Source organism: Larus michahellis, chromosome 3, assembly GCF_964199755.1.
Source record: "Larus michahellis chromosome 3, bLarMic1.1, whole genome shotgun sequence".
NCBI classification, from domain to species: domain Eukaryota; kingdom Metazoa; phylum Chordata; class Aves; order Charadriiformes; family Laridae; genus Larus; species Larus michahellis.
This window is the reverse complement of record NC_133898.1, coordinates 76,448,015-76,472,982: the sequence shown is the minus strand read 5'-3', so window position 1 is coordinate 76,472,982 and position 24,968 is coordinate 76,448,015. Positions and strand designations below refer to the sequence as shown.

General features: G+C 38.6%; 1 protein-coding gene across 1 annotated transcript in view; it reads right to left on the bottom strand.

Annotated features, from left to right (window-relative positions):
• Positions 1-24,968, bottom strand: part of MAN1A1 (mannosidase alpha class 1A member 1) — a 154,545-nt gene that overhangs the window by 51,121 nt on the left and 78,456 nt on the right. The window contains exon 5 of the mRNA XM_074580858.1: positions 14,865-14,959. Coding sequence (XP_074436959.1) covers positions 14,865-14,959 — 95 coding nt within the window. The remainder of the gene's footprint in view (positions 1-14,864; positions 14,960-24,968) is intronic.

Below are 24,968 nucleotides of genomic sequence, written 5' to 3'. Positions count from 1 at the left end.
TTACATTCTTCGTGTTTGAGTTCATTTGAGTGGGATTGTGGGGTTTTTTTTTGGTTTTGGGTTTTTTTTTTAGCGTCTCCAGGAGTTATGCATAAAGCAAACCCAATATGAGATCTGCCTGAATCTTACTCTCTACCACTCAAACAATAGAATTTCCTAGTAGGTCCTTCAAGAAATCCCAAGGCTGTTATTTGATAAGAGCCTCAGTAACTCCTTCCCCCCCAATCCCTTATATATTTTATTCTCATTATGGAGTAATCAAATCTTTTCACTTCTGATTAAAATCTTTTATTTGATTGGCTCTCTGCTCAGCTTGAGCTGGATCAAACAAAAGACATAGAAGGCTTTGCTTTCTTTACTTTAGGTATCTAAGACCAGGTTTGTCATCCCCACATGTCCTGAGAACAAGCACATCAAAGGTGTCGAGCAAATATCTACCTTTAGGCACTTTCCTGTTTAACCATAAACCACAGCACAGCAAGGGGGGAAGACTGGGAGAAACACTTCAGAAGCTCACTCCTGAGCTGAACTAACCCACTAATGAAGACATCCACATTGATTCCTTGATCTTAATTATTCACAAGCCCTTAAGCCATAACATACCCACCATCCACTTATCAGTAAGATCAGATGGATTTAAACTCTATAGCTAATGCTTTCTTTTAAAGGAAGCAATAACCTAGGGAGCTAAAGCACATGCCCAAGAAGTGAAGGACCTCAGTTCAATTGTCCTCCAGCTGAGGAGGGTCAGACCTATACCTGTTAAATTCCTGGAGAACATCTTAAATACTAGGCAAGAAGCTGTCCTGGCAAAGGCTGTCCATCTTTTCTCCTGTTGAAATTGTGTCACAAAACAACCAAAGGGACAGATTCACTCGGCTGAAAACTCCTGGCTTTTGGTCTCCCAGAACACCTTCTCTAATGCATTCCTAATGAACAAACACCAACAACAAAAGCCCTAAACCAAGACAAGCATCCTCCCCCTGCCACAAGGTTTTACACAAATAAAGCAGTTTTTTTAAACTGTCCGTTCACTGATAGTGTAAGGATACCGAATAGTTTTTGGACATTTTTCAGAGTCTGATTTACATAGATGCTTTGTACTTTTTCCCCTTCAATTGTTAAAAGTAACACTGAAGATAAACCTTATTGACAACATTACAATACTTTGTTCATCGGTGTATTTTAGATCAAACTTGGTAGTAGCAAAACCAGTCAGGCTGCTTAAGGGTATTTTCTCTTATCAATTCCACTACCAGGATCCTAGTTCTAGTTTTTGTTCAGTAGCATTTGATTTCCTAATAGACAAGAGGCACTGAGCATGGGGTGATCCACAGTAACCTTCACGCCTCATAAAGAAGGCAAAAGCACGAACACTCCCCCTCTCTCAAGTTACCTTGTCATGCTAATTCAATACACCCAGGTAATTTCTATTTTCCCTTTGTGTTTCTGAAAAACATTTATGGGCAGATTATGGAAAATGCAAACTAATATGACCATTGCAGTAATTGCATTGGTTAGGTTTATTAATTTGTCACAATTAAGGCAATAAGAGTTTTAGTAACAACATTATATTACTTGATTAGTTTTGAAAGTGATTATCCTAAGAACTCTATTTAATTGGAAGCATCTCAATTTACAGGGTACATTAAATTCTCAGTAGCATTTTAAGATTATTCAACATATGCAGGTCAATTACCAGTAATCACTGTTTCATGCAACTGCTTCATAAAAAACTTCAGTACAACACTGGAAAAGAATAAAAGAGGGTTCTAAAAAGTGCAACTGAACTTCAGTTCACATTATTATAGTAAAAGGCCATATCTAACATCTAAATTGGTAAAACCATCCTGAAATGGAAAAGATTCTAAAAATGTGAGCAAAGATTAAAGAACAGTTGTCTACCTTAAACCAGATGATGATAATTTGTCAGGACTGCCAAATTACTGAGTTGCACTAACTGCACTCATGCCCAGCTGCACATTAATTACCAGATTAGAAAGTTATAATTAATTTTCTTAATATCACTACACTGCTTTTCTTCCTTGAGTTAATAAAAACAGATTGCAATCAATCTTTGTTAATTCACACTGCAGAACAGAACTGCTGTAGCTATTTCCATATGCGAAAAGCACCGCATGCATAGTTCTTGGTGTAATACCCTGCCTAGAAGCTGTTTCTTCTGACATTTTAATGAAGTGTTGTAATAAGGCAAATAAATTATAAATTATAATTTGACTTAGCAGAAAAACTACATAAGCTTAAAAATGAATTTTTAAAGAATCTTCTTAATGACAAAGTTCAGAATTGGATAGTATTTCAACATATTTTCAACTAGAAAAGAGGTTATACTCATAATTGCATTGTTGAAAGACTTCAATGCTGAAACTTTTTAAATTTCTTCGTCAGCTGACTTTGTCATCAGAAAACATCAAAAGTGCTCGATACCTGTCTGTCCTTCGCAGACCACGCTTTGCAAGAAACTGCAAGAACTAGTAAAGGAAAACAACTTTATAGAGAAACGAACTAAAGTTCATCAGAGTTCTGGTCAAGAATATGCAGTTATAAATACTGCAAAAATAACTAATGCAGCATTCAAGCAGCATACATTTTCCTGTGTCTGTAACTGTATTTAGTATCAAAAGGCATCTTTATAAGATGGAACGGATTATTCAAGGGTTCTTATGTGAGGAAAGGAGAAACGAGTAAAATCAATGCACCTTTTTTCATTTTCCATTCGTGCCTGAAAGATGTTTTATTTCTCCAGCCACATTGCTGCTTAAAAATTATTTCTTTGTGCTCCTTGCTTCCCCTCCTTTGTAAAAGATAAGAATGAGTTGCAGAAACATGAGAATTATGACATCATGGCTTCCAAAGAGCAGCAACCTATTTTATTCTGATTTAACAAAAGTCTTCACGTGTCAGCTTATGTGTCAGAAGGGGAAGACTGAATATTCAATAGCAAATGAAGGCTGAAAATGTTTTGAGTTTGGGTTGGTTTTTTGGTTGGGTTTTTTTGTTGCCTTTTTTTTTTTTTAATGTTTCTAAACATTCTCCGATTTTCTTATTTCACAAATACTGTGTTCAGTGTTGGGCCCCTCACTACAGAAAAGACACTGAGGTGCTGGAGCGCGTCCAGAGCAGGGCAACAAGGCTGATGAAGGGTCTAGAACAGAATTCTTATGAGGAGCAGCTGAGGGAGCTGGGGTTGTTTAGCCTGGAGAAAAGGAGGCTGAGGGGAGACCTTGTCTCCCCCTGCAACTACTTGAAAGGAGGTTGTAACAAGGTGGGGGCTGGTCTCCTCTCCCACATAACAGGCGATAAGACAAGAAGAAATGGCCTCAAGTTGCAGCAGGGGAGGTTTCAATTGGATATTAGGAAAAGTTTCTTGACTGAAAGGGTTATCAAGCATTGGAACAGGCTGCCCAGGGATGTGGTTGAATCCCTGGAGGTATTTAAAAGACATGTAAATGTGGTGCTGAGGGACGTGGTTTAGTGGTGGACTTGGCTGTGCTAGGTTGGTGGGCTTGATGATCTTAAAGGTCTTTTTCAACCTAAATGGTTCTATGATTCTATTATAAAGTCTTCCAGGGGATGGTAAAAACCAAGTAATTCTGTATTTGAAAGAAACTGGAGATAAGAAAAGGGATTTTTAAAGAAAATATAGCCTTCAGCAGAAAAGCCAAGCACAGCCTTTTTTTTATTTGTTCTTTCTCCCAAACTTCCCTAAAGCAGCCCAATTTGCCTTACACTGCTAAATGTTATAAATATGTTATATATATATCTACTCATATATAAAACATCTATATATGTGTATAGATATATATAAATACACACACCTCTGAATGTATACCAAAATATGCCCAAGAACAGTTGTTTATCACACCTTCCAGAATATTCAAGTACAAAATATATTCAAGACCTTAAAGAACAGTGTGTTATATGGTAATACACCAGGAGAAGTAGAATTTATGAATCGACTCTTCCATAAAGCATCTGACCTTAAGGCAGCAACTCTAGCATGTGTCCCATTTTGGGTACTGCAGAGAGGCAGAGAAGCAGATCAGCTAGACAACCTCAAACACAGGAGGGAATGAGGAAGGGGCTGAAAAACAATCAGTCCAGAAGTCTCAGGAGACATACGTGGGACAAACCCAGTACAGTACTGAAACATTACTTTTCGCAAGCCATGAAACTGAAACATCTGAAAAAAGGCTCAGAGAAGCAACCCATAGATCTGGAAAACATAATGCATCCAGGATTCAGATTCCTCTTACGAAAGATGTGGGGTCAAAGGCAGAATCACAATTTAGTAGAAAAAACATCCATCAGAGCTGAAAATCACCAGTGGTGTGCTTCTCGTCCAAAATAGAAATGGATTAGAAAAGGGCAGCAAGCATGGAAGAGTACCAGGGTTAGAAAATACATAAATTAGAACAGGATCAAAGACGGATTGCAATAGTTCTTGATTTACAGAAAACATACAACTAAAATGCACTGGATGATCTCAGAAGCTTATAATAAAAACTTGCAACTTCAATTAAGGATTCAAATAAGGCCTGGATGCTGAAGTGACACGACAAGAAACAACACAGCTGCTTTCCAAAGAAAAACTGTGCCGTTACATTGACTAACACTGAGACAGCTGACAGCAACAAGTACATCACCTCAGGTATCTGTATTTAACCCCGAGATTACTATTCAAAATCAAGGAAGTGTTCTGTATTCAGCTGGATGTAAGGTCACAAACCTGAGAAAATCCAACTAATGATCTGCAATTATATAAGCAAGGAAGCCAATAATCCTTCCATCATTTTAAGATTACCAAGAAAGGGAACTCTGCAAATATCTCCAAATGCTAAACCTAACTGAACAATTAACAAGTGATAAACTTTAGTTTCTGTTAAAAAACAAAAATAAAACAAAACAAAATCCTAAAGCTAAAAAATCAGTCTGCATGAGTGTTCTTAGTATTCTGATATAATAGACAGATTCATAGAGTAAAAGATAACTTATTTTATGCTGATTTGTTATCTTAAGGTCACTCTAAAAGATAAAATGGAAAACTGCAGTGAAAGTTTCTATCTGATGTATCCATGAAAACGGATATGCCACGAATTTCAGAAGAACAAATGATGTCACAGGCATTTATAACTAGTCAGCTTAAAATTAAACATGCTTACAAAAATAGCATAAAAAACACCCATCAGCATTGTCATAAAGAAACTAAAAACCACAAAATTCAAGTTTCACAGTATTAATAGGGTTATGAAGTACTATAAAGAAAAGTTTAACATTCGGGTGAAATAGTTATTTGTGATATACATTATGCATTGTAACCGCATCAGTTACAGGTAGGGTTTCAGCTGCCCACCTGGGAGGTTACAGTTTGGAAGAGGTTAAGGAGAGGATCCTCTTGAATCAGCAGCAATAAGAAGCCATGCAGTGATAAATAAAGATTTACATATATATATGTATATATATATACACACGCACACTCTGCATATATGTGTGTGTGCATATCTATAATGAAAGATATCTCAAAAAGGTTAACGTACTTAAAGAAATATTGAAGGGAAAAATGTCTTTTTAGTGAGGAAAAAAAAAATAGTCCTCTGTGAAGAGGCAGTAGAATCTCTTCTCAATAATGATTTCTGAAAGAATGTAGTTATCAACTCTTCTTCACATGCGTTATGTTAGGACAAGAATACAGATTAACTGTAGTCACCTATTTAAACTAGTGCTTATTTTAGAATCTAAAATAGTCCTTACTTTTGACACTAGGTAAAAATCTTGTTCCTCCAGTCTTGTAATGTCGAACAGGTCCCATACCCTTATACATATTATCACCAACAATTTAGTCAGACAGTCAAAGTATAGGGCTTGGTAGATCTCAATCCTTACTATCCACCACATCATAAAGATGCTTAAACTAGAGCAGGAAAAGCAAATAATCACCACCTTTCTGTTTTGAAATTACTATTTTTAGGAATGATGTGCTCAATTTTAGAATTTATCCAGGCAGAAGTATTAAAGCAATTCAAGCTAAAATATGCAAGCAAAACACTTAGTAAATGCCCCCTCTCCCCTTCTCATGGCCATTTAAAGAGTTCCCTAATGAAATACGGAGTGATGGATTTTGCAGGCAAAATCCCTCAAATGTCCATACACTGTATCAAATACACAAAGTGAATAATTCAGAAGTCTCTTCACAATTTCTTATTTAGAAAATTCTTAGGAGAAACTATCCTAACGCAACTATTATTTTTAAATGAAGTGTTTCCCTGACATGACTTGAATTGTGGCAGAAGTGACCAAGAAGTGCTTGTGCTCATTTTATTTATTTAATGAAACCTGAAGTCTGATTCCATCCCCCTCTGAAGGAAGCCTCTTCCAACAGTCACATTTCATCTATTACAAGATTATAATTTACTGGACGCAGGTTAAAATTAGGACATACAAGCAATTGAAAGGGAAATGATCTTTAACCAGTGCAAAGATTAATGTGCCTACACTCAGGTGTCGGAACTCCCAGCACAGTCAATACGGTCAAGGAAGGGCAGCTGAGTGGGTCAGGCACTGGGCAATTATTTCAGGGCAGGACAATGACTCCTCGAGCTGCTTCCTAGTGCCTGGCTCCCTAATGACCATAACGGGAGCTAGTACCTGCTGCGCCGGCACAACATAAAAACGTGTCTCCTCTTGAACTGAGTCTCATCCTGCGCATCTTGATGTATAACTCCAACTCTCCAATACATTTGGCAGCTCAATACTAAGGGTTCCCATGCATTTCCTAGTCAGCGGGAAAGTACATCATACAGATAACTCCTAATTATCTGCCAATATTGAAGCAACAGCAGCAGTTACCCAGCTAAAGCAAGAGCACAAGCAACTCAACGTCTATATACTAATTTATGAAATCCTATTTTCAATAAATGCAATTCCAAATCTTGCAGGCAGATTTCTTCGGGGAACAAGAGCAGTTTTAACTATCAGGAAGCAGACTGAGGATCTGATGCAACTTTCTCACACTAGTCACTATCCACCCAATGTCACTGTGTTCCAATGAGGGTCTAGTACTCTAGGGACTAGTAGAAAATTTTAAGTACCTGGTTGGTACATGTCACCTATTGGTACATACCATAGGCGACCATGACTCAAGTCCCACCCTTTTCCAGCAGAGAAAAATTTAATGTCTTCTTTATAATTGACACACAAAGAAAAGCCATTTTCCATCCTTTTTAAGCCATCAAAACAAAAATTTGTGATAGCTGGGGAAGGTTTTGATAACCCTGAAGTCAGTGTCTGCTGTGGAGGGGGAAAAAAACGATGAAGACCAAGACCCTCCTGTAACCAGCTGGCTTCTGTGGGACTGTCTGGCACAAAGCTTCTTATGTTTTATTAAAGAACACTATCTATTGTTATCACCACAGAGATCTATAAAGTGTTTGCAATCATACATTTTATGCTGAGGAATCACATTACTAATACTCACATAGGGTTTTACACAGACAAGAAGTATGATAATTATGAACTTGTAAATATTCGTACTCTATTATAGCGCACTAGTAAACTTGGGGCAAAGAGTTAGTGTTTAAACCTAGAATTTGGGACCAGAATCTCTTTCCTTTGGGGATAAAGAAAGCACTTGAACTGAGAAAGATATTTTGCAGTAGCAATAATAGGTCCCAAATCCTTTCAGCGTTATTGCCAGAGGGCAGCCTCCCACACAAATTCAGCGTTACAATATTGAATTGAAGCTGCTGTTTGAATAATACAGCTTAACATTACGGGCTATCACCAAAATAATATTTTTCTTGGATTCCCTCCCTTCCCCCCCCTCCACCCAACCAGATATGTTCCTTGAACTATCTCATGGAATTTTTCAGATATTTTTAAAACAAGATTTTTTGCATCGCTCAATAGCAAATCAGACACCATGATGAGTTAAAAATATCTATCCTGAAAATTGCACTGATGTGTACTGATACCTACAATCAGAAAATCTTAATTTTAGTAACACTCTCAGACCAATTTTTTAATTTTATGTGACCATGAAAAAATTATTTATAGAAACCCAAAGGAAAAAAGGAAAGCAGTTAGTTCTTTTTAAATGAACTATAATTTTACAATAGTTCATTTGATTCTTGTTGAATATAAAGCACTTGTCATGCAATGCAGAACAGGCTACTCGTTTCAAATAAGACACAGACATGGCAAGCAATTTGCTTACTGTGACGTTCTGAAATAATGAAATTGCTAATTGGATGGCATATAACATCGTGATATCAACATGTCCCCAACACAAAACCAATTTTCCAAGTTTGTTTTGCATCCAGTACTGACTGAAGAAATGTAAAGTTGTTTGTGAATCACGCAATGAATCAGTGGGTTAACCAGCACCCAAAATGGCAGTGCACAAAAGATGTTCAGATTTGCTGAAATCATCCTTGTCACTGGTTACTTATAAATTAGGAATCCCCAATTCAAAAAGTTAGTTCTTACAATTACTTGCCTAAGGTCTTCTTTAGCAAATGGAAAGAGATCAGTATCCCTAGAAGGCAAATCATTCTATCCCAAAATGTGTGTTTAACACCAGACAAATAATTTTCAGATAGGTTAATTTCAGCTAGGATTTATCTCTGCATCCAGGGGTAATACAAACCCATACTGTGATCCAAATGTCTGAAGGATAAAGTCTGGTTTCAGTTGGCCTGTTTTGCTACAGGGGAAATCTCTGTCTTTAACTCAATATCCAAATCCTTTTTGCTACTATTTCCACTTTATGACATCGGTGGGTGGAGCATTTGCCAAAACCACACATACAAAGTCTTTATTAAGCATGCAAACTACACTACTTTTTCCTTTTTTTTCTAAGATAGTTTTGATTCCTTCCTCTAAAATTATGCCTAAATTAGACAGAAAGGTTAAAATTAAAGACCCCATGTAAACACAACTTCTGCATGGTCCTACAATGACAAACTGCAGACTATGTAAGCCTTTCCTCTTTATGACCCCTTTAAAAAACAGGTTTATCTTTGCCAAAGATAGCCAGATTTGAAAAATAAGCTTTATTTAACTCTGTAGTTTCTTGGGTTTTTTTTGTTTTTGTTTTTGTTTTGTTTTTTTTTTTAATTTAGACACTAAAGTTAATAGTGCAAACCATAAAACTTAAATTAGCCATTCTGACTGAATCTCCGCAAGACAGTGCTTTTTGAGTCATTAGAATAAGTAAAAGCACGAATCACTAATTCTGTTACAGAAAATAATACCATAGAGACAAGTTGATGCTCAGGAAAATTTTGCAAAATAATGCAACATTCACATTTCAGGCATTTCTGATAGTGTAAGCAGGGGAATTAAGATGTCCAAAAGGTTTACTGAATTTACGTGTTTGGATCCATTCTTCTTTTTATTTTCAAACTTTCCCAAAGCATTAAGATTCCTTTACAAGTGATAAAGAAATATACCCTTAAGTGCATTGATTATAACGTTTTAGAAGAAGTCCCAGAACTCAGAGAACTGTTCTGTCATACACTAAAATCTACATCTTTTCTTAAGAATACTAGAGTTCTTTTCATGAGGTAGGACACTAAAGACATTTTGAAGGCCATCTATTCCTCAAGTGATTTAGGCACATGTGACCTTGAACACGTTCTGAAATGAGGAATTACTTTGAAACTTTAAAATATTTTCAAGCAACTCCTGTTGTCTGAAGATCAACATTTCATACCTCAGTGGTTGATTTATCAGTCACATTTCCTCCTAGGCAGAAGGTGCTGACAGATAAGCTCCTTCAAATGCCTGCAACCTAAAGTACTGCCAGTACTCTGAAATACCAGACCATGTGCCCCAGGAGACAACAACACTTGTGCCTGTGTCGCCCTGGCAGACACTGTGGCATTTTAGCATAAAATCCCTTGCGGAAGCTGCCAGGCTCTGTTGGACAAGCCAGACTAGTGTGTGTGTGTGGGGAGCCATCATGCTCAGCGCGACTGTCATGGAACAGGAATCTCAGCTGGTGGTAAAACCTAAAGCATTCAAAATATAAAATTATGGGCATATTTTTCCTTGTTATTTTCTTTTTTTCGACTAACGTGAGAGAAAAAAAGATTTTTTGAAGCTGTGTGTGGGTGTATTTTCTTGTTTTGAATCCACGCAGTGGCTCTGAGGGCTCAGTAGCTCTGAAAAACTTTTGTTCAAACCTTGAACTCTTTGAGGCCTGGAAAGGCCTGTGACATAACTTAAGTATTCTGTACAAAACGTGATCATTTTAAAAAACAACAATTAAAAAAAAACATCAAAAGAGGACCGTGCTTTAAAATCATGCTGACAACATCCCAATAGCATAAATATTGTAGCTTCGTCACTTCCATCCTGTTGCCTACAAGTGAGTAACTACTTTGTTCAAACAATTTAGCAATTCCTCTGCTATCTCATTCCTAAAATATGTAATATTGAATTCAACTCAAGTCCACCATTTATGTATAATCAGTGCTAACATATAAAGGCAAAAAACCCTAGGCTGACATCTGACACAGTAAACATTTTATGTTTATATTGAGTAAATGTTATCACTCCCTGTGGTTTGATTTTAATACAAATTAACCAAATTCATTTCAAACTCCTCCTTTTTGACTTGTTACGCTTCCCTGCTCTGATCCACTCCACCCATACCTCATAGCTTTTCCTTCTATACAGAACTTCCCATGGTCCCTATATCCATAAATGCTTACATTATTTACTTCTGTCACGGAGCCAGTGGAACAAGCACAGCATCCCCCTTAGCCACAACAGCATTTGCAAACAGGCTGGACACCCAAAAAAACCCCACTTCTGTTTTTTTCTGGTTCCAGAAATAAAAACGTTATTTTAGCCATCAAAAATTTTTTCATTAAGGTAAGGCATAACTATTTTCTAAAGTTTCCGATGCACTTAGAGGTTATATGATACATTGATTTTTCATAAAAAGCCAGGCACCTTAATGTCTAACAGTATTACTACATAGTAGCACACAAGCGATAATAAATAACCTTAAAACAACAATTCAACTGGTCAATGTATAGAGAACAAACATTTTATGGAAAATATATTCTTTCATATAAGAATGCTTCTGGGTTGCTTCTTAGAAAGTAGTAACGTGGTCATATTGGAACTAATAGTGACTAAAAAATTATACAGGTCTGCTTTCAAAGGGGGAAAAAGTGACATAAAGACAATTTCCACCCAAAAGAGAAAAAATAATGTGCAGAATCTTATACTCAGAAGAAGTTTATTCCTGACTGATCCAATAGACTAACAACAATCTGGGTTCTTCCCTGTATTTCACAGCTGGGCGTCATCCCATAAACACAAGCTCCATACAGCTTCCTTTTTAATAGTTACATGGGTAAAAATATTTAAATAGATACATTAAAAAGGTTACTTGATCTTGTGAACATGATGCAAGCTAGGTATTTGTTAAGATTATTTAGCTCACTAAGAGAGTTATGATTTTAGAGTTATAATTTCAGATTATTTTTTTATTTCTATAAATCCGAGAGGCATATTGCAGAAATACACAAGCAATCTGATTGCTCAGTCATAAATTGCTTGAAGATTTTGGAGAGAAAGGGAAATGAAAATTTTAACAAGAAGAATTCAGATTGTCACGGCTCACTGAGAAGAAAAAAAAAGGATCATGAACTAGTGGTATTTTAAGTAGCTGTTATAGTTGGTTTTTTACAAGTACTGAAGACGAAATATCTAAACAAAGGATTTGGGTGAGGGAGGAAAATAAATAAGTAAATAAATAAAAGTGGCATTGCCAGCTTGTGTTCCTTGTCCCCAAAAAGAAGACTCAAGCCTATCTGCCAAGCCACCACTGCTTTATACACATTTCCCTTCTCTAGCCTCTCTTTTTATACCAGTGTTTTCAGCCAGAATACTCAACAACGGCTATACAGCAGTGCTGAGCCATAACAGGAACTTCAGATTTGGCAGCATAAGGAGAAGTGAAAAACAGATGCTGAAGATGAACTGAAGATACAGAGCAATATAAAGAACATCAGAAATATGGAAATGCAACTGAAACTTTTAGAAAGAGAGAAAAGGAAATCCCAGTACAAACGACCAATCTATACTTAAAATGTACTTCGGAGACAAAAGGAAATTTTACAAACAAATACACTTGAGAACTGGCTAATAGTTTTAGCTGAAGAATAGTACAGCGTACTTTTTAATATATTCCATAATTAGGGTTCCACAAATAAGGCAGTAAATGTCCCATGGACATTAAGTTGTGAGGAAAGACGCAGGATGAAGAAAAACAATGGAGAAGAAAAACAATGGAGAAGAAAAAGAGTACAAGACTTCAGGTGGATGCCTTTGGTATGTAAGGACACACTCCGACAAAAGTACATATAGAAGTTTACACACAGAGGCACTCGAGGACAGAGCAAGTCTGGCTTTGATTATACAGGACGAGCAGAGAAAACAAACTATTTTATGAAGAACATTTGCATAGTGAAACAAACATCCAGCTCATCTGTTAATCCAAAAATAGTAATTTAAAAATAACCAGACACCCACAATCTATTGTGAGTGTTTGCCAATTTGAAGCATAAATCAAAATAAAATCAAATAAAATACTGATCAGAAATGAGGCGTATTAGATCTGTAACATATGCAGGCTTCAGTGGCTTAGCATTTCCTAAGCCTGGATGACAGCGTTATTTGTTTATGCACAGTATTATGGAAGAGTCATCTACTGAAGGTCAAATCTAGGCAGATGTGCAAGGATTCAGAATAAATAACCAAGAACCCAGCTTTTAATGTAACTTTTTCTGCCATACTAAAGAAAGTTATCTCAGCAAAGATCCTCTTTCACTTCAGTGCCAGATATGCAATGAATCCTTTTTGCCTCACCGCCTTGTAGTGGCTGTGGCTGACGTTTGTAGTGCACCACAGCAGTTGTTACTGTGTTCAGTTTTGGGCCCCTCACTACAGGAAAGACACTGAGGTGCAGGAGTGTGTCCAGAGAAGGGCAATGAAGCTGGTGAAGGCTCTAGAGCACAAGTCTTATGAGAAGCAGGTGAGAGAGCTGGGGTTGTTTGGCCTGGAGAAAAGGAGGCTGAGGGAAGACCTTATCGCTTTTTACAACTACCGGAAAGGAGGTTGTAGAGAGGTCGGAGTTGACCTCTTCTCCCAAGTAACAAGTGATAGGTCAAGAGGAAATGGCCTCAAGTTGCACCGGGGGAGGTTTAGACTTGGTATTAGAAAAAATTTCTTCACCAAAAGGGTTATCAAACATTGCAACAGGCTGCCCAGGGACGTGGTGGAATCGTCATCCCTGGAGGTATTTAAAAGATGGGTAGATGTGGTGCTTAGGGACATAGTCTAGTGGTGGTTTTGGCAGTGTTAGGTTGATGGTTGGACTCGACGATCTTGAAGGTCCCTTCCAACCTAGATGGTTCTATGACAAAACCATAAAGACCAAACACAGAATTTGCACTAGTTGCATAAACCATTGATATATTTAGTAGAGAAGCACAGATTTAGATAAGGGCTACATATAAGACAAATTTTTAGCCTAAATACCTCAAATACGTTTAACACATACTATATAGGGTTTAGAATACGTAGCTTCTACTACGTAGGTTTAGAATAGGGTTCCATATAACATAAGGTTTTGTAACAGCTTAAAAAACAAATAACTAACAAACCTCCAGCTGTTGTGCTACTGAACTTGTGCAGAAGTTGTTACAGTCTGTTGAGAAGAGATCATTAGCGTGCATGTAACCAACCAGTCAAAGTCCAAGGATCATCACCAGGCAGAAGTTAATCAGGCCCGTCAACGACGAGAAAGTTCAGGAGGCGTGAATTTCCTCCCTCTCCTGCACACAGAGGTGCTTTTTGCCTCCCACCTCACTTGTGTTTGAAAGGGAGGCAGAAGATAAACCTGTCTGAACTGACGTACCAGGGGGCTCTGTAGGTCTGGCTCTGAGCAGTTTACTGGGAAGACTGAAGCAAACACAGCCAACCAAGGAAGCGCACCTGTGTATGTCCCGCTCTGGGGAAAAGATGTACCCATAAATACAGATCAAGCAGACAACAGTGGGAGACGCTGACTGTCAAGGAGGGAATCAGGCAAAGAACCACAACATGACACCAACACACACACACATGTGAAATTCTCCTTGTTTCCCTTTTGCGTGCTAGGTGGTGCTGGGGTTTATCCGCAGGATGAAGAAAGCTGATGTGTCCTTGCCAATACACAGCTATACCGCCCAGGTGTAACTTTCAATATTCTTCCCCAGACAGTGCAAAGAATTGCTGAGATCTGCCTGGAGTCAGATACTGGAGGCCAGAGTGACTCCAGGAGAGCATCTCCTACAGCAACCACGCACCTGTCTTCAAAGCACAACCACTCCTCGGGAGAGGGTGCAAAACAGCGAGTCACTTGTAGCAGGTATTACTCTTGTTTCTCGGAATGCTGACATCACGTTTGAGAACAGGTAAGAATATGAGTACAAAGCGGCAGGAAAATTTACCCTTTCAGAGTAGCAGATGTCCTTTGGCCCTTACCCTATGTATGACAGCCCTAAAAGAAATGAAGGACTTCAGGAAAAGTGATTAGCGACATACTAACTGACCAAAAACCAGCCAGTTCTGAGGTGCATGAATGTATTTCTATATGTATTCTAGTGCGTAAAACATATATCTACTTAAATTTCCTAATTTAAACTGCAGAACCAAGTATCTCATGTCAACTTTTACCTAGCTGGAAAGACAAAAATTGTGCAGCAGTTGTAGTAGTCCTATGACAAAGATGGTTTCAACATAACTTTTTATATGCTGTAGTCACCAAAAAGCAGTTGTTTTACCTCTTAATATTAAGCAATGCCCAAGGTATCCCAGTGGGAGTGTTGAAAGCAGGTAGTAATTTCTCTCCAAGCTCCACTGCCTTTTTTCGGAAAACCTGGAAGTTAAGAAGAAACAAAGTGTTGGAAAATGCAGTGTTATCCCACTAAATTAATTTAGATAATATCGTTATTGTGCGTATAGTGTGTCATCTCAGCACAATGAAGTGTCCTTCAGAGTGACGTCGAAGGAACGAAGTAGCACAACCCATTTTCCATCACCCACAGTGACGTGAGAGAACTCACACAGCAGGATCATGCGATGACGATGCCCAGATGACCTGCATCTGGCACGACTGGCGTCAAGCCAGAGACATCAGCGCGGCCAGACGCACTCCTGTGTGCGCAGAGCTGCCTGTGCACTCCCCGCCGTGCCTGCCAGGTGCTCTGGGGTCAGGGATGGAGACCATCATCCGGGCGCTGCTGGATCCAGGCTGGCTGGCAGGCAGCTCCCTGCCCCAAGGGACACGTCCTCCCCAAGTGGTGGGGATGTGGCCACAGGAACACCGCCTTTGCTCTGCGTGAGGTTTATTATTGGTGGCCCAGCGTGCCTTGGGAAACCAGGCTGGATCACCGTGTGCCTGCCCTTCTGCCAATGTGCTGCATGGCCAATATGCACTATCTGCGGCAAAATCAATCCCCTCCCCTCCCCTTCTCCAAAACAAAACAACACAACAAAATAAAAAAGAAAAATTGTACTTTTGCAGCACCACAGTCTTACAGACTCAGCTGGCTTATACCCAAATGGGTATCAATGCCATGATTAATCAAAAAATTGGAATATAACACTACAGATAACTGAGACTTAAATGGTCTTTAGCATCTAAAGAGTTTAACAGCAGGAAGATTTACGTGCAGAGTAATAGTTACAAAGCTAGAAGGATTTTGCTGTCCTTCAAGTGCCAGCTCAACCCAGGTTACATTAACCTGACTTTTCGAGCACTGACTGCTCTAATAAGAGAGTTTTTAATTAGAAGCAATATTGTTCCAACTTAAATATAGAAACCTATTTAGAGATTTCAATATGTGGATGTTCAAGGCCTATTTACTTGGAATTACACTGGGATTCTGCACAACACTGAAAGGGATTATCCCAGGTGTAGTAGCCAAAATAGCAAAGTCACCTTCATCGCTCTCTCTTTCTAATAATGGCTCCCTTCAATTCATTTTTTTTTCCCCTCAGGCATATTTATGATGAATTTTTATTTATTTATGTATTAGAAATCAACTCATACGTCTGATCCATCCTGCGGTGTAACCAAGTACAGTACAGCAAATTTTCAGAGAAGGAAAAAAAATGCATATGTGTTTACGTGAATACATAAATAAAGACATTTGCTGGTCAAAACAAGGTAGTGAAGAAATTTCTTCCCACACAAGCAAAATACAATTTATAAAATCCCCACTTTCTAAAAGCCACTTTGAGGAAAGGTTTTTATTATTGAAAGATATGTGATCAGGAGAGAATATGAAACTCTGGGATAATCACATTACCACAAAGAAGCTCCAGATTACCCCACAGTCTCTTTGTATGACACAGATCTCAAGATTTCTCTGACAACAGTCCAAGATTTACAATTACAGTACAAGATATTTTGAGGGAGGTTAAGTAATTTGAAGTCAAGTTATAGCTGGAGTGAGAAAATGTTTTTGAGTGGATTGCAAGTGAGTGCTGGGAGAATCTTGAAGCAAGGCAACAGGGAAAATAATTTGCTTGGAAATCCCTTCATAATCAACGTTATTTCTGACTTTCTGGTTTACTGGTTGTGTATCAATTTTGTGTACCAATTGCTGAGAACTGGTTATGGATTTTTGGTCTTCATCCAGTACATAATTCAGTCTCCCCAAGGGTTAAAACCTTGAGGGACACTGAGAAACAGTTGGTGCAGAACATAATTATCTCTTAATAGACTTCCTTGAGAGGAGCAAGTGGCAGTAACCCCACCAGGAGCTCTCGTCACACTACGCAGCCACATTTTTCCACTTTGGTCTGCTGAACCCAAACCTATGCTTTGCTCTTTCAGCCTGTCACAACATATAGTGCGATCAACTCACCCGCTTACCTTAGCACCTCTGCCCTGAAACACTGACGTACAAACAGGAGAGAGGTTACAATGACCCTCACAAGCAATGGGCGCACAGGGACCCCAAATTTCTGTAGAAGCTTCTGCTGTGCAATGTAAAACCCTATCTTTTGCCACATGTAAAAGGGGGTGGATATTTTATGTTATGAAATGTGGCTAAAGGTGCCATATGTACTCAAGGACATCTCCCTTTCAAAAAGCACATACATATTTAAGCATAGCAGTGGCAGCAAGGCTCAATAACTGCTGTACCTTACAGGCTGTGTTAATCCTTCATCATTAAAAAGATTACGTGCAAGCTCAGAAAGAGGTCTTTTACAATATTTGTTTCTGGACAAAAAAGTAACATTTTAGTGTCTTAATTAAGATTTTGATGTACAGCAATAATGTTTTGCTTTCAAATATTTCTACCAACTCACATATTTTTTTAAATTCTATTGTATTTCTTTTATAAATTAACAACCTGCTTTCTTTCAAAATAAAATTGCCTACTTTATGGAAATGAAGTAAAAAATAATGGTTATGAAAAAACAAACACATCCGATACAAAGCAGTACGGAAATACTGTTCCATATACAGATACGCAAGGAAAATGTAATTCACTTCTGGCAAGGATAGTGCTCTCAACACCAACATCAGAACACACAGCAAAGCCAGGCGTTCTAACTTCTTTCTTGTCCAAAATACACCTCTGCCAATGTAGTAAACAATTTTCCTAGTAGGCAACTAGGAACAGAGAATTTAAAAGAAAAAATATTTTCAAACCATCATACAATTTTGGAACAAGTCTTGAGGTGAAGATGCACTTCTTGTTTACAAGAGAATTTCAACAGATTATTATTAATGCATGCTAGTGATTTTCCTTCCCCTTCCAAAGTTTTTTAAAAAAAAAAATCAACTATGGACATTATCCAATTTTATCTCTAGGGCTAATTTAACATGGCTGAACAACTGACTGCTAAATCACTATCTATTAAGTAGAACAGCATCGGCAAGAACGACAAGAATAAAACACTGAATGACTGAACACAATAAATAGCAACTTCACTCAGCAAAATTATGCTCTGAAAGCAAGGGTGAAAGGGTGAAGATTAACAAAGGAACCACTTTATTTTTCAATTTGCAGCTTTAACAGTTAAAAAATAACATTAGGAAAAGCAGGGGTTGTGATTATTGCGCACACTGTCCGCAATGCTCAGCGTATTTTTCTTTTGCAGAAACTTCTAATGTTGGACAAGAAATAAATATTGTAGAGGGTAAGATATTTGTTCAGATAATAGAAGCAAAGAAACAATAGAAACTTTTACTTAATATCTCTATTGCTGACATGAATTTCAACTTTTTGCCAGGCCCTAATCTCTCCCCACTATCACTCAGCAAAGTCATTTTTTGGTAAGCACAAAGTATGACAGCCATTACTGAGATGCACAGAGTAAAGGCAGAAATGACAGAGCACAAAACCGAGACACATTATATATAATAAAGGAAAAGATCCACAGCAGAATTTCCCATCCCAGTGGTTATCTTGAGAGGCTTGGGGACTTTTCCTGGCCTCTCTTTATGGATGCTCAGCCAGCAGTAATGAAGCCTTACTCGCACGAAGTACTCCGACTGGATCACACCAGGCAGAAGCTGTCACAGTCCCATGCCTGCACCCACCCTTCACTCCACATTAGTTCTCATGTTAGTTCTAAAAGTCTACAAACTACTCCCAAGACCTCCATGACTTGCTCCGCTGCTGTATCATATCTAGACTGCAAACTTTTTAAGGAAGAGGGGCTGTGGAGTTATCTACCTGACATATCACCTGTCCCTTCATCAGATGATGCAATGACTAAGCCACACTGTCATCCATCCCTTCTTTTAAATTGAGGATTCAGAGGAAAAGTACTATAGCTACCTCTAAAAAGCAACCAAACCACTAAAAATGGTATTAATATTTAACTCAGATAGAATAATTTTCTTCATTGTAGTGTAGTATCTAATTGAAGCACTGTGATTCAGGAAAGAAAATGGTAATTGAAACCAGTCAGAAATACATGATCGGTGTGTAACTCTACCAAGTTAGGTAGGATATTAAATGCTTTCTCAAACATTTCTCTCAAACCTAATTTTTACCAGAAGACAGATACTGGATGTGAGATAATCCTTCTTTTTAAACTCAAAGTATTATTAATGTTTTTTAAAAGGCTTAGGTAAGATCTCTAACAAACTAGTATGATACTGATTCTCACTGTTGGAAGGTCCTGCGTAAATAGGACTCCTCTGTGAAATAAGTACACGGACTCCTTCACACTCTGCAGTCCTACTGATAATTAAAATTAGCACTACAGCAAATTAGACACTTACTATAGTCGTATAATAGATTATACAGAAGACAGAGTTACTACATTTTCTATGGAGATCTCTGTTTATATTAGTAGGCTATGAATTGTTAGTTAAAATTAGCTCAATACTCAGTAAAGCAGCACCTTCACTGTCCTTTGAGTTACCAGTCTCAAGTGCCTTACAAACACAAAAGTCACTCCAACCACCACCATTACACCAAGCCAGCAATTCTTCGAAGAACATCTTGAGTAACCTGTAATACGTAACCAAGAAATCCACCTCACTGCTGCGCACGCTCGGCTTTCCTGTTACTCTGTCGATTCCACAGGCAACACACATACCAAGCCAAGGAGCAAAACGCTATTTTTCTCACTCCATTCGGTATTCTTAATTATTTTTTTCAATCCGTGTTAAGTATTTGTGGTCTTCGTAAGAGAGAACAAACTAAGGGAATGTCCCCTACCACACAACCACTGCACAAGCTGCTAGGAGGCGTGCTCTTGCACAGCACCGTACCTATGCACACTGTGATTCCCAATACCAAAAGTCATTCAATCTGTACCTTTCACTCTAGTAGGACTGCTAGCACTGTCACTGAAAAGGGTAAGGAAAGTAACCACATTTACCTATACAGTACTTCCATTGGCAGATTTCCCACAGTAATTTTTTTTCTAATAAAAATTTCCTTAATTCAGCGAAGCACTACTAGAAAAACAGTTTGGGTATGGGGTTTTTTTTAGGTTCTGCTTACTTTGTGCCCCTGATGCAAATGTAGAGGTTTTGGATGTGAATTAGGATACAGAGACGGATGAAAAAGAAGTTGTGAATTTAATGAACCAAGTTTCCAAGTACCCACTTAATTTAAAGCAGCTACTCGCATTTCTCTACACAACCTTGTGGCATGCAGACATCAAAAGTGTGTTTCGTCATTATTTTTTTTTAAATGGCTTTAGAGAAGAAGTCTTTTTCTTCTAAAAGACATTGTTAAAAGAGGTCATACACCCAGAACTGTGTTGCTCGTGTTAGAAGACCGAGTCCTACAATCAATCAGATTTTGCAGACTCTTGTGCCCATGATCAAATCTCATTAGGGAAAACAGTGTTCCCACAGAGAAATGAGGATCTGCCTGCAAAGAAGCAACTGCAGGGCTAAGACCAGAGCTATCATCTGGTAAGCACTGGCTTTCATTATAGTGCAAGAATGTTATCTCCTCTGGATAAACAAAAATGTTTCCTCTGGCTTCAATGACAAACCCCTTTGAAAATGTTAGACTACCTCATAATAGATTTAATTGCTGTTGCTAATCAGGAAGAAAAGAAAACACAGGAAACAAAGAAATATCTTAGAATTGCGTATGACGCATGTCTAATCAGAAAAGACCATAACGTGGTACAATATAATAAATTAAAGAACAGCCAGAATTCTGCCTTAAGAAGTCCTCCAGACGAGGGAATTCAGAAGTTAAATTTTAACACTGGAGGAAACAATCCTATTTTTTACTTTTTTTTTTTTTTTTTCAATTGACAAAGACATTTTCTCCACATTTCTAATACTGTCAAATTAAGCATGTTTCATTTTTGGTTTTTATTTACAGATAGAAACTGACAAGCCACTAAGTAAGATTTATTGCTTGCTTTCCTGTACCTGACTGCCTTTCCCAGTAGGGTAAGGAATTAATATTTCAGTGCAAAAGCAGAAAACGAGAGCAGAAAAATGAACAGGGACAGGCCGCTTTGCTGCTCTTCAGAACACTGAGTAGAAATCCTTTCAGTGTAACAAATGTTGATTTAGGTTTAAAGTGATCTGCTAACAAAAGGGAACTTCCTTAGAAGAACTTGTTCCAATACCTTCTTCCCTGAAAGACAATACAATATTTCTGCTATGCTTCCGTTTGTTTTATTTTTACAATGAAAGATTAGAAACGCTACAAAAATTGTGGTGTTCCATCCAAAATACCAGAATACTTGAAATACCACAAGCTGAATTCTTCTACTATCTCCAATACCAAATGACACAACACTTCAGTATCATATTATTTGAAATCATTTCCTATAACATGTTTTCAGCGCTCATGACACCTGGATAAGTTACCCAGCTGCTGGCACTAATTTAGCAGCAATTATTGGTTTCACAGTTACTGTCATCTTGACACTAGCAGGTGGGTTTGAGTTTAATTTCAGTTAGTCCTCACTTACTCCTGACTGAGATAAGTCAGTTACGAATCATCTGTTCTATCAGGTGAGGAGACAGTTAATAACATTTCTGGAAACAAGCACTGCAATGAGTCTTGTCAATGTGGTAACCAGTCCTGACAGAAGGAGCCCAATGGACTTCATTTAGGATCTTCACAGCTCTAGTCGTATTTATTGTACATCTAGATCCAGAAGTGCCAAGAGCATGTTTTGAGCATTTTTCCCAGAAAACAGCCTGGGTCCAAGGGCAACTTGCTAGCTCTGGGCAAGCCTTGCTCCCGCTAGACCTGAGCAGAGCACTTGTGAAATGCCACATCAACACATGAACCCACCTCCAGCCCAGGGCTGCACCCAACCTCATGGCTTCCTACTGGGATACAGAAGAGGACAGTGCATGAAAAACAAGTGGCTCCGCTTGAGGCTACACCTACAGGGGTCAAAGACAAGCCAGAGCTAATCAGCCTGATTACATACGCCAACACCTGAGTCAGCATCATGATCTTCAGCACTGTGAGTTCTGGGAAGGCTTTCTGGTTTGCAGGCATAGCGTTGGACCCAAAGCACCTGTGCCCGTCTGTATCACTTTGTTCGGAACTAATAGGCCTCCCTCCAGTCCCCAGGACCAGAGGGTCACTGATGGCCGAGCGGAGCAGGCTTGGCTCTTCTGGGGTTGCACCAACCCGGAGCTCAGAAGCTTGGCTGAATGTGGGAAATTTCCCTACAGAGGCAAGGGGGTGCTTCTGCACTAAACACCCTGAAGTATCCAACGTTGCCTGAGCCAAACCCACCAATGGGGCATCCCAGGCGTAGTCAGCCTGGACAGTGAAGAGCTGACGATGTGCTGGAAATTTAAATCCACACTGTTTCCATAAAAGCACATAAAAGTGAAGGCAAAAACCTGTGCTTTAGCTCCTTTACAAAGCATGGTTTGTTACACCTTCACACGAGAATATTGACTGGACAGAGCAGCATTTTATTTTATGGAGAATTTAAACAAGTCACCTCCTCCCTGGAGATTAGCAAAACGCAACTGGCCGGGTTTCTATCCCATCGGGATACCGGCAGAGGGAGCACAAGTTAAGCTGTTAACAAAGGACAGCCCAGGGGCATCTTGGAGTTAGGAGTTGTCAGAAATCCCAGGAAAAGGACTAAATTTAAACAAAACTTAGTTTGGTAAATAATCGCAGATGCTCCCCTCTCATTATAATTCTCAAAGCAGCACTAGTTTTCGTAGAAATCTCTCCCTCACACATATAAACAATATCACAGCTGTATAAAGCCGGAGGAACGTTTAATTTAAAAATAATGACAATCTGCAGCCATTCCCACAATCCTGCTCAGCATCTACCGTCATCCGGCGCTGGGCTGGAACGTGTTAAAAGACAAACGGTTTTCAGTGAAGAGAGAGAGAGCCTGGAAAATACAGATCCTGTAGTAAAAAGAGGAGTTTCTCTCCCAACCTAAGGCTGAAAGAGCCACGAGGTAGCATTTATAGTGAGCTCTTCAGCACGGACATCCAAAGCTTATATTGCACACATCGGAGAGAGCAGCAGGCATCAGTGCTCTCAGACCTTGCGAGAGCTCTTGGCACCCAAGATGACGGTGGCGATTCAGGAAGGTGCACATAAATTTCCTCTTTTTTTTTTTTTAAATCGTGACTGTAGAAGTACACAAATAACCTTACTGTAGAGATTCAGGCAGCTTTTGGTATCTGTGTGCCACAACTCTATCTCACCTGCAAACTGCTAGAGCAGTACGTGTCTTTTTCACAACTTGAGGAAATAACAAACACGGGTAGGCTTTTAGATTTGTACTGCCATTTACAGAATAATCCAGTACGCTGGTCACCAGCTCATAGAAGCAAATCCACTTTAAAAAGATGGTTATTACAAAAATTAGATTACATTTTTGAAAAAAAACAAAACAAAAACAACAAAACCAACCCAATCGTAAATTAAAAAATCCTTTCTTTTATTCAATTAGTCTTTTTTGTTATGGTTTCACTGATGGCAAGAAAATTAATTTTATTTTCTAGCTGATTATTGTACCAAAGAAATCACATAGTACCATGAAGAGTCCCTCCCTGCAGAAAAGACTGTAGGGAACTTAATCAAATGGAAGTAACTGGATTAGTGAGAGATTTCCAGATTTAATCCAAATGTACGTAGCAACAAGCACAAAACCCCTCAAGTTATCAGCAGTAGCTAACACATGTAATTACTTCAGTTGTTTTTGAACTAAAGAATTTCTAAATTGATATATTGTGTTTGAAAATCTTATTTTTGGAAGGTCAGTAATAAATGGTACAAACTGGCAGAAAGAAGGCAAGGCATAAACCAAAGAAATATTAATGTACAGTAACTTATACACATCTGACTTGCACTTTAAAATTGGAATGAAGGAAGGGATTGCTGAATAACTGCATAATTAAAAAAAATCATAAAGGAAGGCTTTGTTCCAGTTATATTTAGTTATTTCCTTTTGCCCTATTCATGTGTATTTAAGACTGCTTGCACAGACATAAACTACAAGAACTATTTAACAGGAAGAACTTTTAAACTGCAAGAAAAAAAGTAGCTGCTAATTTATCTACTAATGTCAAGAAAGCATTAGTTTTTTTAAAGCTTATGTATACTTGCCCAATTAAAAGCTTAGCTACAAGCCATTAGTAGCCGGAAAGCTCACGAACCAACCATTTAATAATCTCTCTGTTGCGATAATTCAAGAAAAGGTGGTGATGTAGTAAAGAAACTTCAACGATTGCCTGTTATAAAAGGAATTTGCTAGGTATAAAAGCCTTTGAGAATTCCTCACCCCAAACTCAGGGCAGCCTTAATTTTTCCAGAGGTGTGATGCAGAGCATGCCCAGCGAGTGATGGGTTGGATTTGCTGCAGAGGTGCAGATCGACTGTGCGCTGGCAGCTGGCTCCCGAGGCCCAAACCACAGCTAACAAGGCTCGCGCCTACAAAAGCTGCGCTCAAATTGTAAGACTGTGAAATGACACACCACCCCAAATAAATAAGTAAGTAAATTAGGAAACAGCTCAGTGTCAGTAAATCGGTGTCAAAGATTTGAGATGCCAGTCTTGCGTCCTGTCAGCAATAGAAAGCCTGGAATCCCAGGTCTCCAGTCAAATAAAGCATGTGTTTCTAGCAAGGGCAGATGGCAAGCTAGCAGGCATTAAAACTGTCAGCAGCCCGGGACGGAGGATTGAGCCCACACCTAAGAGCAAGTGGAAGTTTTAAATCTCTGTTTTTACCCGATATCCACATAACCGGAACAGGATGTTATCCCATTATATATGTATCAACACTATGGTATGTCCTGCCCTGTAAAAGGCACCATAAAATGGCACATCTAAAATATGAACAGACACTATCACTAAAAAACTCCTTCCCAAGAAAACCCCTCCCATCCCCAACAAACCAAATGCCCCTAAAACCTGCACAAGTCTGATATTCAA